The sequence below is a fragment of the Antedon bifida genome, chromosome 10 (assembly GCF_963402885.1).
Source record: "Antedon bifida chromosome 10, ecAntBifi1.1, whole genome shotgun sequence".
NCBI classification, from domain to species: Eukaryota; Metazoa; Echinodermata; class Crinoidea; order Comatulida; family Antedonidae; genus Antedon; species Antedon bifida.
The window spans coordinates 18,185,762-18,204,118 of NC_136235.1; the positions used below are offsets into that span (position 1 = coordinate 18,185,762).

General features: G+C 34.4%; 2 protein-coding genes across 2 annotated transcripts; one reads left to right on the forward strand and one right to left on the reverse strand.

The window, feature by feature from the left end:
* Positions 1-40: 40 nt before the first annotated feature.
* Positions 41-3,705, forward strand: LOC144853426 (S-adenosylmethionine-dependent methyltransferase Rv2258c-like). The gene is made up of 5 exons (XM_078711123.1): positions 41-154; positions 1,023-1,208; positions 1,409-1,620; positions 1,833-1,952; positions 2,526-3,705. Exons 2-5 carry the CDS (start codon positions 1,033-1,035, stop codon positions 3,092-3,094), a joined length of 1,077 nt encoding a protein of 358 aa, XP_078567249.1. The 5' UTR covers positions 41-154; positions 1,023-1,032; the 3' UTR covers positions 3,095-3,705.
* A 393-nt stretch (positions 3,706-4,098) lies between these two features.
* Positions 4,099-11,159, reverse strand: LOC144853425 (ubiquitin-associated protein 1-like). The gene is made up of 7 exons (XM_078711122.1): positions 11,025-11,159; positions 8,405-8,515; positions 8,094-8,215; positions 6,927-7,835; positions 6,354-6,548; positions 5,982-6,083; positions 4,099-5,752 (listed from the first exon to the last, which is right to left on the reverse strand). Exons 2-7 carry the CDS (start codon positions 8,451-8,453, stop codon positions 5,621-5,623), a joined length of 1,509 nt encoding a protein of 502 aa, XP_078567248.1. The 5' UTR covers positions 8,454-8,515; positions 11,025-11,159; the 3' UTR covers positions 4,099-5,620.
* Between the last annotated feature and the right edge of the window lie 7,198 nt (positions 11,160-18,357).

An 18,357-nucleotide genomic window follows, 5' to 3' on the forward strand; every position in this document is an offset into this window, starting at 1 on the left:
GTTTTGATATTGTTCACAATTTTATAGCGCCCTCTACAATTTGAACTTGCTTGCTTTCATTTTCATAAAATCTGATAAGTGCGGTGCTTACCTGCTGGGAAAGTCTGAAACTTTATCCAATCCAAATTGTTCGTACGTTTGCAAAGCAAAACAGGTAACTTTTTATTTACGAGAATTTTTCGAACCCAGTTCTAGCCTTACTTAGCTTGACTCTTAAGCTTGCTTGTTGTGTAGGCCTAGAGGCCTAGATAGAAATACGAGTAGGCCTAACTAGCTAGGCAGCCCCTGTTTGGGCCCAGCTAGGCCCTGCACAAAAAGGCCAGTGTGATGATGGATTACCATGTGACCTAAGTGTGAAGGATAGGTGGTCACGTGAAATGTCAAAACAGTTGGATCGGTTTAACTGCAGTAATATAATAATCAAGGTGCTTTTAACAGTCCTGGCTTAGTTTCATCCATCATTCAGATGAATGTAAAACTATTGACATTGTCGTTTGTGACAGACGTCGGCCATTAAAAAAAAAAAAGAAAAACATTTTAAGGTCATTAATTTTGAAAACTATATTAATTCTTACAGTATATTCAAGCAAAGAGAAAAGAGAAAGTTTACAGTAACATTCTAATAATTGTAAAATACATTAAGCAGAATTTCTATAGCAAAATGTGACAGAAATCTTGATGCATGAGTGTACACAAATATTTAAAATGTACTTTTTTATATAACGAGATATTATATATGTATGATTTTTTTGTTGTTGCTGATACTTGTGGTATTTTTGTTTTAATTATTTTACAAGTTGAATTTAAATACCTCCTCCTACCTACTCCTAGGTTTATTGGGGTAGTTGACCTAGATTCATGAAATGGTAAAATGAAAACTTAATTAATACAATTGACTATTGACTATTTATCTGTTCTTAAAACCCAATTTATTAGGCGCTGCGAGACCTTATGGTAAAGACCGGCTAAACAAACAATACATCTTTAATATTCTGATTATTATGATATAATTATTCTTTCAGATTTAAAAAGATGAGTAAAGAATCAGGAGAGATGTTTGCAGCTAGGCTGAACACAATGTTTAGCAGCTCTATGACAAACATCGCAATCATTACTGCAGTAGAAGTTGGTTTGTTTGAAGTTCTAAGCACCTTCAATGAACATATGACTTATGAGGAAATAGCAGATGCATCCAAATTAAAACCAAGGTAATTTGGTTGTCTTTAAAGATGAAGGCGTATCAATTTGATCTCTCGTGCGCGTGCATACAATTAAGGGACTAGTGCTGTCCTCTAAAAGAAACCCATGGTATGTTATAAAGTAGTCATTAATATTCAATTTTTTACTTTGTCTCTATATTAATATCAAACCTTATTTTTTTAAATTATGGTAATATTCTTGTTTTTAGGTATGTAAAGGAACTGCTTGGGGCATTAACAATGGGAGGCATTGTTGACATAGACCCCACCAATGAATCCTACTTGCTACCTGAACATCGTCGTGATTATTTCAACACTAAAGACTTCAAATCCATTTGTGTACAGAGCATGCAGTTACTACCGAAGCTGTATCGGATTAGAGAAGAAGTTAAAACATGCTTTCCAAAGGATGGACCAACAGGTAAGGCTGTAATCATGCCACGCCTTTAGGCTGTAATCATACCATGCCTTTAGGCAGTTATATTCCCAGAGGACATAAGCATTAAGAAGCAGTACCACACACGAAGCTTTACTTACTACCGTTCCCAGAAATGGGAATTTCTAAACTCGCCTATTATTTATAGGTCTTGGAAATTTATGTTATAGTGATTAGTATATACCTTTGTTTTTCAGGTGTAGCTCAAGACTTCTATCTGGACTTTGCAAGACAAAAATCAGAAATCAATTGTATGAAATTTAACTTCAAGCTCCTGTCCTATATAAAAAATATTGAGGGCGCTTCTAAATTACTTGGTAAGTGATGTCGATATAGTGATGTCACTATAAATTGAGAGACTATGGTGCATTTGACTGGGGGAGGTGTCACTATGAAAATAATCTAACTGAGCCTTGCATGTATAAAAAAATAAACTTTGACCTTTTGTCACATGACATGCCATTGGATCTGTCGAGTAGAAGTCATTCTGCACATGCTCAGAGGAACATCTGCGAAAGGTCGCCATTATTGTTATACTATTATGTTCATTATTGGTTGTATATTTATTATGTTACTCCATATTTTGCTCTATTATTTGTGGAAATAAATGTTAAATATTATTATTATTAAATATCTAGTGGAAAACCTAGTTTTCCACTAGGGACGAACAGAAAGTGTGAACTATTGCCCATACATATTCATGTTTTCATCTACGTTTGTGATGCAATCACAGTTTAGGAATGTTCGATTTTTGCGTACAGTATATGTTTGTCTAGTAGAAAACAGGCTTTAATGTACATACGTAGATGTCGTACATGTCCCCTTTAACCAACTCATTCATTGCAAATATTGCTTATTAAACAGAAAATAATTATTGTCTTTATAAATAGAGAATGGAGCAGAGGTGATTGATTTGGCCTGTGGAGCAGGCGACTCCACGCTGTTATTGGCAGAGCATTTCCCCAAGTCTCACTTCATTGGAGTCGACTTTGTCTCTGAGCAATTGGAGACCGGACGGAGACGAGCAAAGGAAAGAAACATAAGTAATGTGACATTTCAAGTGCAAAACATTGAAGAACTTCCAAAAGAATGGGATGAAAAATTTGACTTTGTCTTCTGTCACAATGTAGTTCACGATCTAGCTCATCCAAAGAAAGGATTAAGTGAGTTCCACCGCATTCAAAAAACATCTGGGATGGGCGTAATCATGGATTTAAATTTACACACAAAACATTCAGAAAATGTGCACATTAATTACGCTGTACAGAAGTATATGTTCAGTATGCTTTATTGCGTACCGGGCTCCATGTATTTTAAAGGTGGTGAGGGGCTGGGTGCTGCATGGGGGATGGAACAGGCAATTGAATTGATTCAAGGTGCTGGCTTCAGTGTGAAAACACAAACAGATTCAGATAAAATGATATACATATGTACAAAAGATTCTGGCTCTAAAGAATAGAATGATAAGTGACTATAGCACAGTATTTTACCAACAACCAGGACAGGACATAATGCAAATTTGTATTTCTTTTTATTTATTTTTTTAGTTATTTGTTTTTGTTTAATGTAAAGAGACTGAAAGAGCATTCCCTGCTATAATTGGAAGTGAACCATGTCAACCATGCTTGTAATATCATCTTCTATCGGCACAGTTGACCTAAATACAATAAGTCAACAGAATCATGGACCATGGCCAACAATTAGGGGCACGCTTAACCACCCCAATAGCCACCACACTATATTGACTATTGGCATGGTCAACTGTGGTCATAGAAAATGATCATTTATATGCGTAGTTAACTGTACCAATAGCCATCTATACCAATAGCCATCTATATATTATGATGTACACTAAATATTGACTTTATAGAAGATGATTATTTATATGTGTAGTTAACTGTACCAATAGCCATCTATATAATTATAATGGTAATATTTCAATGATACTGAACAAATACATTAAATCATATTTTTTAATAATAAACAAATTATATGTTCCACAACAAAATTGTATCTTTAATATATTAAAACTTTCATATGAATAAAGGATACCATGATTAAAACAAAAATATAAAACTATAATAGAAAAGGTGGTGGATATAACATGTACTATATATTCAGTAAAATAATTAAACTTGTTAAATTTGATAATTAATAAATTTTTATGTTGATTTTTTTATATACACATTTTCTACCTATGAAATGTTCTTATACAGACATTTTACAAATATTTACAGCAATAACGACATGTACAGAAGCCAATGATAATAACCATTTTTTTGTGAGAGGAATTTAATTGGGATATTATTTTTTATTTTATTTTTTTTAAACTTTGTTAGTTATTTTGACAAATTCTAAATAACAAAATGGACTCCAGGTACTACGTTAATAACATTAACAATAATTGTATTGACTATTTTAATCAAATTTAAAATCCAAGTGTTGGTTAAAATAATTCTATTATATATTTATATTTCCCAATTTCATCCATACATAGAAGTATCTCTATAATAATATAAACAGCTGCAACTATAGTTGTTGCAGAAGTGAACAAACAATGCATGCATAACATACTATTAAGCATGTACTGTATATATATTTTAATACCCTCTTAACCTAAAGCTGTCTACACTATCAAACAATTTTGACAAAAAAAGTGTGATGTGCCCAAATATGGTAGTGATACGACATCATCATGTCCATATATGGGCACATCACATTTTTGGTAGTGTACACAGAGCTTAATGATTTTTAAAACCAATGCAAATTCCTTGCCCTGCTTTTCCATCTTTTATATAGAAAGATATGTTATTGTTAATTTTTTAAAGCATAATTAATAATTACATTCATAGTAAGCTGACTTAGTTATTTCTGTGTAGTACTAAACTATACATTATTCATAAACTTGAAAAAATAATCCTGATTTTGGAATATTCCATTTCTAAAAAAATATTAATAGAGGAATGCATTATAATTTTAAAAAGTTTATATTACGATAATAATTTTATTTAGTTTCCAATTTTGTTTAGCACCAACTTCTGTCTACTGAAAGTTGATAATGAGTTTTCAATTCTTGTTATTAATCGAAAAGGAAGGAAAATGTTTTTTAAATTTGCGATAAGTAAATTCTTAAAGCTGCTTTGTCCTTTATGGAACTTGTCTCTATTACTGGTCGTACTTTAGTTGGTCCCTTGTCGGTTTGTTTTTACCAATATTGTAGCTAAAAAGTTTCTAACTCCTAGCCATGCAGCCTCAGTGCTTAGCCATTTGACCCAGTGTACTCTAGTAGGACAGATTATCCAGATAGAATATCAATAATATAAATTATCCAGATAGATTATCAATATAAATTATCCAGATAGAATTTCAATATAAATTATCCAGATAGATTATCAATATAGATTATCAATATAGATAATCCAGATAGATTATCAATATAACTAGATTGATTATCCACATAGATTAGCAATATAGATTATCAATATAGATAGATAGATTATCCCGATAGATTATCAATATAGATAATCCAGATAGATTATCAATATAACTAGATTGATTATCCACATAGATTATCAATATAGATAGATAGATTATCCAGATAGATTAATTCACAGACATGGTCTGAATACATACAATACTGGAGCTGCCAAATTTGACAAAGAAGGAATACACGAGTTGATGGACGAAACGGAAATCACAATGCGTCTCTGATCAGTTGATCTGGTATGCGCAATCCAGATTACACATATGACAAAAAGCTCCAGATCTGGATTATTAAACCAAGCATTAACTGGCTATAGATTGTAATGTAAATCACATTAAAATTATAGAAATTTGTTATCGCAAGTCTATCATATCCATATTCAGATTGTCAAATTTGGCTGTCAACATGTTTCCTTACTATTTGAAAATTACATGGACCCATAAACAGTGTCATTTCATGGCTGCTATCATGACTCAAGTGAAGTATAACATACAGTAGTCATCATGACGTCTTCGTTAATGCATCTAAAATCTTGTCTTCATCTGTTCCGACAACTATCAACTGTTTTTTTATGTCTTCTGTTTGAAAACCAAGCGTCTCAAATTGATTTATTAACCTTAAAAACTCCGATGCCTGCCAAGAAATGAAAGATTTTGAAGTATTATTTTTCTTTTAAAGATGTATTGTCCCTCAAAACATTATTATTATAAATAATTCCTCCATGCCCAAAGCATGAAAAATAAAGATGAATAAAATCAAACTTTATTCACTTTGCAGTAAAAAAATAATGATTTCGTTTATATAAGAGACAAAATAAACGGTTCAGGTTGACTTTTTTCCCTTTAAATTGAAGTTTGTTTACCTTTTGTTCATCATTGCCCACTAGGTTCAGGACGTCCTCAACCTTGGTGTCCACATAGCCTTTATCACACAGCCTCTGTATTGCACATAGAGCCTCAATAACCTGACAACATTATTAATAAACAATCATTAAAATAATGCTTAAAAAAACATCACACAACGTCACACCAAAATAAAATCCTGGTGGTCCCAACTTGGAAAATGAAATTATCAGGGGAATTTACGAAATAGCAAATTGTCAATGACTCAAAATATTGGGAACCTTGTACGATTATCAGAAGAGTTGGGAGGTCTGGAATCTTCCAAATCGCTATATGAATATTATATGAATATTATATAAACATTATAATATGAACATTATATGAACACTTACCAGTTCCGAGTCACAGCCGTTTCTTTCAACCACCTTGGCCACTCGTAGTAGAGGAAAGCCCATCGCTGCTATTGACTTTGTAAAGTGTTGTTTTTCAGTGTCTAGCGACATAAATAGTGGGTGTTGTTGTGGATCGTCTGATGGTAAAGCAGGGCTTGCTGATTTCGGTGGTAGACAGGAGTATTTATTAAGATTCTATATGAAATAAAAATGTCAATCAAAATTTATAGCAGAAAAAAGGAAAACAGAATGATCAGATTCTGTATTATTTCCATACATAGATCAACAAGAAAAAAAACAAACAAAAATGTATGTATATTCCGATAATGCATGTGTACACATTTTTCAGTGAGTAAATAGTTGATAGAATTTTTATAATTGTAATGTAGGCCAGCCCATTTTTTTGGTTGATGATTAGATAATGATCGGTGTTGTGCTGTGGGCTTCCCACAATTTAAGCTTACAAGTAAATGTGCATACACTTTTTTTAGCCCCAATATATGCCAGAGTACAGAATAATGTTCTGGAAAGCTCCAGCTCAAATCCAACCTAGGCGATGAATACTAAACTTACCATTGGAAAGCTGGGTGGCACTTCAACTACTCCCATTGACGATCCAGCTCTGCAACTAACTGAGTCTATTGCTGTAGACATACCAGTTCTATTAAAATTTATACTATAATTATCACTTTCAATATCTGGGTCTTGATAAGTATCGGTATAATTTTGACATTTGGGAGAAATTGGCGGAAGCGGCGTTCTTCTGGCAAATGAATCCTCTTTGTAGACGTACGCAGGAGTATTGGATGTTTGTTGCGGATGATTCTGCAAGATTGGATATGGGGTGGTGGATGCTACTGGGTAGTTCATCATCCCACCATTGGCCTCACCAGATGTGTTCATCTCTACTGGTTTAGTGTATTGCGGAGCTTGATTTACATTATTGTGGATTGGTTCCACTACCAATTCACTCTCACCAGTTGTTTGTTCTTCCGCCTGCCTTCCCTGCTGTGTTTGCTGCGTATCATTTGCCAACGTAGTATCTGAAGTTGGAAGAGTCTGCTCAAGAACGCTTCGAAGTTCTTCCATATCATTAAGCGTTTTCAATTCAGTCATTTCAAATGGGTCCGTTGCTCTACTTTCAAAATCTGCTAGATCTATTAACGGCTTCTCGTAGACGGTAGTTTTTGGCGCACCAGCCGAATTAGCAAGAGGGGTGGGCGTAAGGATGTCCATGCCTAGCATAGCTGGTCTTGGTTGGATCATCAACGCTGGTTCTTGTGCAAGACCATTGGATACCTGTTGTGACCCTGTATCTGCTCTTTGTCCATTTTCATTGGATACCGATTTAACCTCGGAATTCACATTGTTTATTTCACTTTGAAGAGCTATTTTTTGTTTTTCTTTTAATTTATTTTGTTCATCTTGCAAACGCCTTTCTTCGGCTTTTCTCAGAACACTGTTCTCCAATTCAAAATTATACTGAAATTGATGATAGAAAAGATTTACCAGTTGTGGAAATACAAAGATGTTATAATAGTATTTAATAATCCTACTAAAAAATATGTTGAATATTAATATTTCTGTAATGTATTTTCTGCCTTGACAAACTTACTACTGTACTACCAGAGGTCTCAGCTTGGAAAATTGAAATACCATGATACTTTCATAAAGTCTCCCTATTATCATGAAGGAAGACTAAGCCAGTTATTTTATAAACTGGTTTTTTCAAAGACTTACCTCAAATCTGGAAAAATCATTATTATTAGCATTTCTTTCTATATAATTTATTGGAAGTGTTATTCGTTGTGACTGCTTGAAACGTTCCCCTATCCTCAACTGTACACCGTCCATATATGAGCCTGAAATTGAAAAAGTGTCGCATTAAATAAAACACAATCTTGATTGCAACAAGGACATTTTAAATGGTAAACTTGTCAGTATCATTCATATTAAAGTGTCATCAATAATTGTGGGACAGATCGTATTAGAAAGCTTAAAGTAGGAGTGAAATATTGATTAACTACAACAACTTGTAAGTTATTACGCACCGACTCCAGAAGTGCTCCTTTCTATATTTTTTGTTGGAAAATGCGTCATGTTTGTAGTTCTCAAATTCTGTTTCGTTTTTCAGAAAGTGTTAAGCATTTTTACTTCATATCCTGAAAAGAAAAAACATATATTAATATTATTCAGCCGGCCTAGGTTAACCTTACCTTATTGCAAAAATGCACGTTTTGGCCTACTAGGCCCAGGCACTACTATCTATATATATGCGTATGTAGGCATTATTATTATTGAATATAAAATATTAACCGAACAAGCGGTTGACCGAGGTTTTCTGTCGCAAATCTAGCCCAATTATTTATAATAAATAAGGCACACGATTGACCGTTTCAACAGCTTCAATCAGCTGGATATGACTAGGGGATCAGGTGCCGTTTTCGGCCACCTCGACTTATATGGACTATACCATTATTATGACAGGGGTGTGGTGTATTATGTTTTATGTAGAGAAGGGTGTCTATTGAATGGGAAGACAATACAATTGTTCTGTTATGTAACCTACAGTAAAAACTACAAGGAACAATACAAAACATCAAAAACTAGCAATGCATGTACTTTTTATAAGGCATGTTATTATTAGGTACTGTGTTAGGGAATGCCAAGATTTTGTAACAATATTACTATATTAACTAAAGATATTTTAAATAAAACAAATTTTATAGACAAATTTAATGAAGAACCATCTACTAACTGGATAAAGCCATTTAGGAAAAATAATAAACAAGTTGATCATAACGAGTGGTTTTCGAAGGCCCAATGCAAAACAACGTTAACGGAATATACTATGTATAAAGGAACTCCAAACCTTGAACAATATTTGTTAGATAAAACTAATGTTAAGAGTATCAATTTAAAATTTAAAGCAAGATCAAACTCTCTAGATCTTGAGGGTCATAGACAATCCTGATCAAATCATAACACAGGATTATGTAAGATGTGTAGTACTAACGAAAAAGAAACAGTAAACCATTTTTTATTTAAATGTCCTTCATTAAACTCTGTTAGACAATAATTAAGTATGTACTGGGATAATTTTTGTTGTATCTCAGGAATTAAAACACCATTTTATGCTAGACAATTTATTCACTGAAAATGAAACATTACGAACAATTAAAAACATTTTTAATGAAAGCATGGGGGACTAGATCTACAATTTTATCAGCATTACCTCTCTCAACTAATTGATTAATATAGTAAACAAGCTACAGACATCTCTATGAGGATGTATCTGTAAGTTTTATTTATTTATTAGGCCTATCCTGTATTTTTGTTGTTCTGTTTTTATTTTTGTAGTTATATATTGTACAATTTACGTATTATGTATTTTCATGGGTGGACATGTTGATCGTAGTTAAGAAGTTAAATACAAGGCTGTACTGCTTGAGGAAACTCGGTTCTTTGGGGTAAAGCAGGATATTTGTACTATAGAATGTTTATGTTTTACTAATCAGTGATGTTCTATTTGGGCATATTGTATATTGGGCTAGGAATATCAGTAAGGGAATGTAAAGGGGATAAAGACCGAATTGAGAAGGTGCTGGGTAGAGCGGGGAAAGTAATTGGTTTGTCTATGCAAATGCTTGACTCGTTCTACAGCGAACGGCTTGCCGATTATATTGGAAGACACCAATCATCCTCTTCATGGCGACATTATCAGCTCCGTTTTGCATTCGCTATTATAACGTTTTGATGCAAACGTTGTTCAATTAGAACATGTATTTCTACACAGAAGACGTTTAAAAACTTAGTTTAAAAAGTTTTAGAAAAACCAAACCTAAAAACACGCAATGTCAAACGCTGTGTTTTCTGGGAACAAAATGGTACAGATTCATTGACAAAATTATAATGTTTATTTGTTTTACTGATTACCTAATAATCAGTATGTGATAGATCTTATTAGTACTACTGTCATCTTTATTAAATGTACTACTGTGTTAATTAAATTATATTTTTTATTTGTAACTGGAATAAAAACTTTCTTTATATACTTTCTGTATCTATAAATCCGTAAAAATTATTCAATATCCACCTTAGGGAATCCACCTAATATATTAAGGAAGGATACCTAAAAATTATATAGAAATAAAGAGCCATAATATACTGTAGGCCTATTAACTTGAAAACTGAAATTAATTCTACAGCATGCAGGGCGTAGTTGTTTTCCCTTTGTTGCTGAAACATAATGCACTAAACAAAAGAACAAAAGCAGCAGTATTTTAACACATTAACACACTCAAATAATAAATGGGACACCCCTATTTTCCCATCTTTTTATAATGGTATAGTCCATACAAGTCGAGGTGGCCGAAAACGGCACCTGATCCTGACTAGGCATAGCATGGTATAATACGGTTAGGCCTAGCTACTAGGGGACTACTAGGTCCTAACTAGGCCTAGTTAGTAGGAGACGTCCCACGTCTAGCTAGAGAGTACGCCTAGAGTAGCTAAAACTAGGCTAGCCAAGGCCTAGCCTCTAGTTAGGCTATATATACTAGCCTAGGCCTACTGGTAGGCTAGCTATATAGCTAGGCTAGCCTAGTATTAGTATATACATTTATTTAATATTATTTATTTTATAGTTAGAATATAAATTGTTGTTATTACCAAGGTGAGACATAATCTTGTGACAACTCTTTACCAACAATTCCAACGGAATCCATTTTTTCTTTTTCTATTTATAGAAATTTAGTTAGAGTCGCTAACTAAATCGTGCCAGACCGCATCATATTCATTTCTTCCCTGTTATATTATATCCAATACCAAATTGGCGAGTAAACCATGTTTTACTTTATATTAAATTAAATAATACGCTCTTCCACAATGTCAATTGTTAGTTATACATACAGACTATATTAAAACAATGATTTTGAACACGTAGAGCATTTCTTTGAATTCTTCGTTTTGTGGTAATTTACAGATTTGTATATGTTTAACAAACATAATAATGCGTCTGCATCATGCTAGACTACAACTTCCGATAGTGAAGTAATCGAGGTATATTCAGAGCGTCATTTCGGCGATCGAGCATTCTCTACTTCTACGGAGCGCCATATATGCCTTTATTTACTTCCGAAATAGAAATAGTACTACGGTAACTCTGGTTCAGTGGACCAAATTTAGCACCAGTGGAGCACATACAGACTAGTGATGATATAAAATAGAAATAAGTCACTAATTTTAATATCTTTTCGTATGTTAATACACTGTGCTCAAGTAGACCCTATTTGGAGCCAGTGGAGCACAGTGATATAAATAGAAACAAGTCATTGAATGTTCTATTGTAAAAATGTTATGAATAAACTTTGATGGTAGTTGCTGTGTATGGCCGCACCGTCCCCAGAATAAACATGTTTTAAACAGATAGTTTGTCTTCGATGGTTTTTGTATGGGGGTAATGGAGAGTTAAATAAGATCAAATATAGAACATTTGCAAAGATGCCGATTTTTAGACCAATTTCGAAGCTTAGACTAATTCCGCCGCCGGGCTAGGCCTTAGGTATATACGAAGTCGAGTTTTAAAGTAGAAAACCCCACCTAAAATGTTGAAGTCGCATCTGGATAGTTGAAATGTTAACATTATTATAATTATTATAGGTGATTATGTATAGTTATAAGTATAAGTGCAATTCTTGGCTCTATTTTCATTATTAGCTCTGCCCCAACCATGGTGGGTTAGTAGTGGAGACTTAATATTTAATTTCATATGTTAATGAATTATAGGTGCACTTTCCGGGGATAAGCTCTATTGTCCCTGGTGAGTCTTATATAGTTTGTTTCATATAATTTAAAATCATGTAAAGTGCCATTTTTTTTTGGGCGGGAACCTATGCAGCTCTATTTTTCAAAATTATCTTTGCTCAGCCCCAAGCATGGTGGGGTACTGAAGAGTCTTATACATGTTTGAAAAAATAATTGATGTCATTTCCGGAGACCTTGCAGCTCTATTTTAAACAGTTTGGTATGCCGTGCGTTGTTATGCAAATGAGTTTGTGCAGGTGTATTATGGGGAAGATGGTATGTTAGTCATTCGCGATCAACACGCCACACTGATGTTGTTAATCTTTACATTAGAAGATTGTTCAAATCATGTAAATAAAACATTTTCCGGCCGGGAACCTATCAGCTCCCCTCTTTTAGTTTGCAAAAGTAATCTCGAAAAGAACTCCATGTGGAAAAGAAGCCCACCCAAGAGTACTAAAAATGAAGGAGCACATGGGCTTCTTTTCGAGGTTTTATGGCAGTTTATTTAATGGAAAATAATGCCATGCAACTTTGTTTCTGATTTTAAAAAGGTCCACTTGTGTTATTAAGCCTGACATTTACAACCCTCAAAATATCTCTCTTTTAAAATAAAAGAAAAACAATATTCATTATTTTATTTATTTTAATTTTTATTTATTTTTTTTTTATTTCAAAAAAAAAAATATCCGTAGAGGTTCGAACCCAATCTACTAGAGCTGAGAGCACCTAAACCTGAGCATTACCCGTTAGGCCACAAAGTAGTACATGACTGAACAGCTGATAATAGTCTATTTATACGTGTATTACGTAATTCATCAGTACGTCATAACTATCATATTAACCTTGTTAAAACCAAAATGATCAGTTAGCTCAGTCGCCTGAGCGTCGTGTTGACAACACGTATGTCGTGGGTTCGATTCCCACGCTGGTCGGTGGAATAGAGTTAAAGGCATGCGGCCACTGTGTTTGGGGTTCACAGAATTATACGTCCCCCTTTCCACCACACATCATGAGGCGACAACATCAATGCATCTGGTGATGTGCTGGAAACGACCCCAAAAGGCTGTGGCAGGGCCTTAGTGCTGAGGCAGGGAGAGCACATTTAACATCTTTTTTTTTATTTATTTTTTTTTTTTCAACCCGTATTCGATCTCGTAAATTTTAAGTTTGCCGCCCTCAATTTTAAAAGAAATTGAATTTATATTTTCATCGCAGGTGTACGAAACGGTTTGGTATGCCGTGCGTTGTTATGCAATGGTTGTGCAGGTGTAGTGGGAAAGATGGTATTGTTAGTCATTCGCGGTCAACACGCCACACTGTTAAATTTTGATTTTGTTAATCAATGTTGCTACATTGATAGCGAAAATGTCCGATTCATGCAAGATATTCTATTGTAAAAATGTTATGAATAAACTTTGATGGTAGTTGCTGTGTATGGCCGCACCGTCCCCAGAATAAACATGTTTTAAACAGATAGTTTGTCTTCGATGGTTTTTGTATGGGGGGTAATGGAGAGTTAAATAAGATCAAATATAGAACTAAAAATGAAGGAGCACATGGGCTTCTTTTCGAGGTTTTATGGCAGTTTATTTAATGGAAAATAATGCCATGCAACTTTGTTTCTTATTTTAAAAAAGGTCCACTTGTGTTATTAAGCCTGACATTTACAACCCTCAAAATATCAACATCAACAACATCAATGCATCTGGTGATGTGCTGGAAACGACCCCAAAAGGCTGTGGCAGGGCCTTAGTGCTGAGGCAGGGAGAGCACATTTACCATCTTTTTTTTTTTGGCTCTTGCAAACTGCTTTGAAAGTTTAAATGTTATGTTTAGCGCCCTCAATTTATTTTAATGTAAAAAAAGGGAATTAATTCTCTTTGTTACGTGTTTAGAAGAGAATTAATTTATCTCGTCGTAGTTTGGTATGCCGTGCGTCTGTTATGCAAATGAGCCTGCGCTTTTGTGCGCTAGCTCTGTTTGTATTTCATAATTTTCTCACACTTGGGAAACAATCACCATTGTATGGCTGGTCCTGAAGACTTTTATATTTCGTTTCATAATTTCCGGGGACTCAGCTTTCATTCTTAGCTCTGCCCCAACCATGGTGAGCTTAACTGGAGACTTAATTTTGAATTTCATATTTCAATAAATATTTTTTCAAAATTGTCTTTGCTCAGCCCCAATCATGGTGGGGTAGTGAAGACTCTTATATATCATGTTTCAAAATACTATATGTGTCATTTCTGGGGACCTTGTAGCTATTTTAAACAGTTTGGTAAGCCCTGCGTTGTTATGCAAATGAGTTTGTGCAGGTGTAATGGGGAAGATGGTATTGTTAGTCCTACGCAGTGAACACGCCACAAAATTAAATTTAAAAGATAAATTTTGATTTTGTTAATCTTTATTAGAAATTCAAATCATGTAAAGATACAATTTTCCGGGCGGGAGTCTAGAAATTCCCCTCCTTTAGTTTACAAAAGTAATCTTGAAAAGAACCCTATGTGGAAAAGAAGCCTATCCGTTGAAAAGAAGCCACTGTACCCAAGAGTACTAAAAAATTCCCATCCGGGGTGTTATGGTGTCTATTTAATGGAAAAATGAATGCCATACACTTTTGTTTATGATTTAAGGTCCAGTTGCCTAGGCCTGACATTTTCAACCCTCCAAATATCTCAAATAAAACAATATTCATAAAAAAAAATATCCGTAGAGGTTCGAACCCCAGCTGATAACACTCAAAACTGAGCATTACCCGTTGCACCACAAACTGAAACATAACTGAACAGCTGATAATTGTCTATTTATACGTTTATTACGTAATTCATTATTTCATCATAAATATCCTATTAACCTTGATAAAACCAAAATGATCAGTTAGCTCAGTCGCCTGAGCGTCGTTTTGACAACACGTATGTCGTGGGTTCGATTCCCACGCTGGTCGGTGGAATAAAGTTAAAGGTATGCGACCACTGTGTTTGGGGTTCATAGAATTGTACGTTCCCCTTTCCACCACACATCTTGAGAAGGCACTAGCAATGCATCTGGTAATGATGTGGTGGAAACGAACCCAAGGCTGCTGCAGGAAAGCACAATTTTTACTCTTTTTTTGGCTTTCGCTACGTGTATTTGATCTCATAAATTTTATGTTTAGCGGCCTCAATGTTAATGTAAAAAAAGGAATTAATTATCTTCGTTACGCGTTACGTGTTGAGAAGGGGATGTATCTCTCATCATAGTTTGGTATGCCGTTCGTTGTTATACAAATGAGTTTGTGCAGGTGTAGTGGGGAAGATGGTATTGTTAGTCATTCGCGGTTAACGCGCCCCACTGTTAAATTTTGATTTTGTTAATCAATGTTGCAACATTGGTAGCGAAATGTCCGATTCTTCATAGTAGTTGGTGTGTATGGCCGCACCGTCCCAGAATAAACATGTTTTAAACAGATAGTCTCCGATGGTTTTTGCATAGGGTTAATGGAGAGTGAAATAAGATCAAAATTAATATAGAACATTTGCAAAGATGCCGATTTCCAGACCAATTTCGAAGCTTAGACTAATTCCACCGCCGGGCTAGGCCATAGGCATATACGAAGTCGAGTTTTTAAAGTAGAAAACCCCACCTAAACTGTTGAAGTCGCATCATAATTATCATAGGTGACTATGTATAGTAATAAGTATAAGTAAATGCATTTCTGGCCTCTATTTTCATTGCTCTGCCTCAACCATGTATGGGCTAGTACTGGAGACTTAATATTTAATTCTATATTTCAATGAATAGGTGCACTTTCCGGGGACAAGCTCATACGTTGTCCTGGTGAGTCTTATATAGTTTGTTTTATTCAAATAATGTAACGCCATTTTTTCGGGCGGGAACCTATTGTATACAGCTCTTTTTTTTCAAAATTGTCTTTGCTCAGCCCCAAGCATGGTGGGGGACTGAAGATTCTTATGCATGTTGTTTGAAAACATAACAGATGTCATTTTCGGGTACCTTGTAGCTCTATTTTAAACAGTTTGGTATGTGCGTGCGTTGTTATGCAAATGAGTCTGTGCAGGTGTATTATGGTAAAGATGGTATGTAGTCATTCGCGGTCAACACGCCACACTGCTAAATTTTGATGCTGTTAATTATTTACATTAGAAGATTTTTCAAATCATGTAAATAAAATATTTTCCGGGCGGGAAGTTAGCAGTTCCCCTCGTTTAGTTTGCAAAAGTAATCTCGAAAAGAACTCCATGTGGAAAAGAAGCCCACCCAAGAGTACTAAAAATGAAGGAGCACATGGGCTTCTTTTCGAGGTTTTATGGCAGTCTATTTAATGGAAAATAATGCCATGCAACTTTGTTTCTGATTTAAAAAAAGTTCTACTTGACATTTACAATCCTCAAAATATCTTTCTTTCAAAATAAAAGAAAACAATATTCATTATTTTCCATAAAAAAAAATCCACTGGCGCCAAATTGGGTCAACTTGAGCACAGTGTATTAACATACGAAAAGATTGAAACTTGAGTGACTTTATTTCTATTTTATATCACTGCTCCCCTGGTACCAAATTTTGTCCACTTGAGCACAGTGTTTTATACGAAAAGATATTAAAATTTAGTGACTTTATTTCTATTTATATCACTGTGCTCCACTGAGGCCAAATTGGGTCCACTTGAGCACATTGTATTAACATACGAAAAGATATTAAAATTTAGTGACTTTATTTCTATTTTATTTTTTTATTAAACCTTATTTTGTGAGAGTGACCCTAAACAGCATATGCAGAGACAGTCAAAAACATATATGAAAAAACAGATGAACTATGTTCAAAAAATTTAAATATATAATATATATGTACTTAAATACAAAAATATAGCCTACAACACTATACAAAACGTTGAGTTTTTTTTTTTGGGATTAAATATTCTTTTAGAGCAGACTTAAAATTATTTATTGTTACCGCATTTCTAAGTTTGGTGGGTAGCAAATTCAGGTATGTTGTGCTCTATAGATGATGAAGCTGTTCTTAAAAGTTTCAGTTTTAGGGAAAGGGACGACAAATTTCCTATCACACTTCGGGTACATCGATGATTTGGAATTCTGGCAAGACACAGGGCAAGACCATTTACAGACCTGTAGGCAAGGCAGCCCAGTTGTAGATGCTTGCGATCTTGGACTGTTTGAAAAGATTTAAGGTGTTGTAAATGTTAGTTCGTGGTGTGAGAGGATGAGATTTAAGGATAATGAGAAGTGCTCTATTTTCAATGGTCTGTATTCGGTCAATATTCGATCTGATTCCCCAAACATCAATAGACAATGTGTGGGAGGATTATAGTGTTATAGAGGAGTATGGATGTGTGTTTATTAATTAAATGACCGAGCACGCGATAAGATGAAGATGGAGATGGACAAGCCCAGTTTGGAACGGAGTTTATTTACATGAAAAGAAAAAGATAAATTTGAATCAATGTGAATGCCAAGATGTTTCTGTTTGTCAGTTTGTGATATGGGTATATACGAAACGATATTAAAAGTAGTGACTTTTATTTATATTTGTTATCACTGTGCTACCCTGGTGCTAAATTGGGTCCACTTGAGCAGTTACCGTAGTACTATTTTTATTATTGAAGTTAATAAAGGCATAAATGGCGCTCCGTAGAGAAGTAGAGAATGCTCCAGTCGTCAGAATGACGCTCTGATTATACCTCAGTAATCAGCACATTTTTGGTATTAAAACCTTTTTCACTAAGCTAGGGAATCTTCTGACAATATTCATTAGACCGTACTTTAGTTAGCCAATTGTCGTATTCGAGTGAACCGTTGAGTAGTTTTTCCGTTGAGTACTTTTTAACGGACTATTTTGAGCGTTGAGATTGTTCTTAACGAAAAAGCTTTCGTTGTCAACGTTTTCTATTCGAATGACTTTCTGTTGAGCACAAATTTACAATTCGAATACAAAAAGTACTCAACGAATCTTTACGTTAACAACGAAAGTTCCCAATCGAATACGACAAATGAAAATAAACGTATGCACTTTGCCGCGTGGAGATAATGTTATCATGTTTCTGAGTTAAAAAATACTTTGAGACTATTTGAGGTGTTGGTACAATAACCCAGTTTTATTCTTAGTTCAGTCAGTCCCAACTAAAACTATGGTAAAAATTAAACCATCTGGTTACAGTTAAACACAATGATAAAGAATAGGA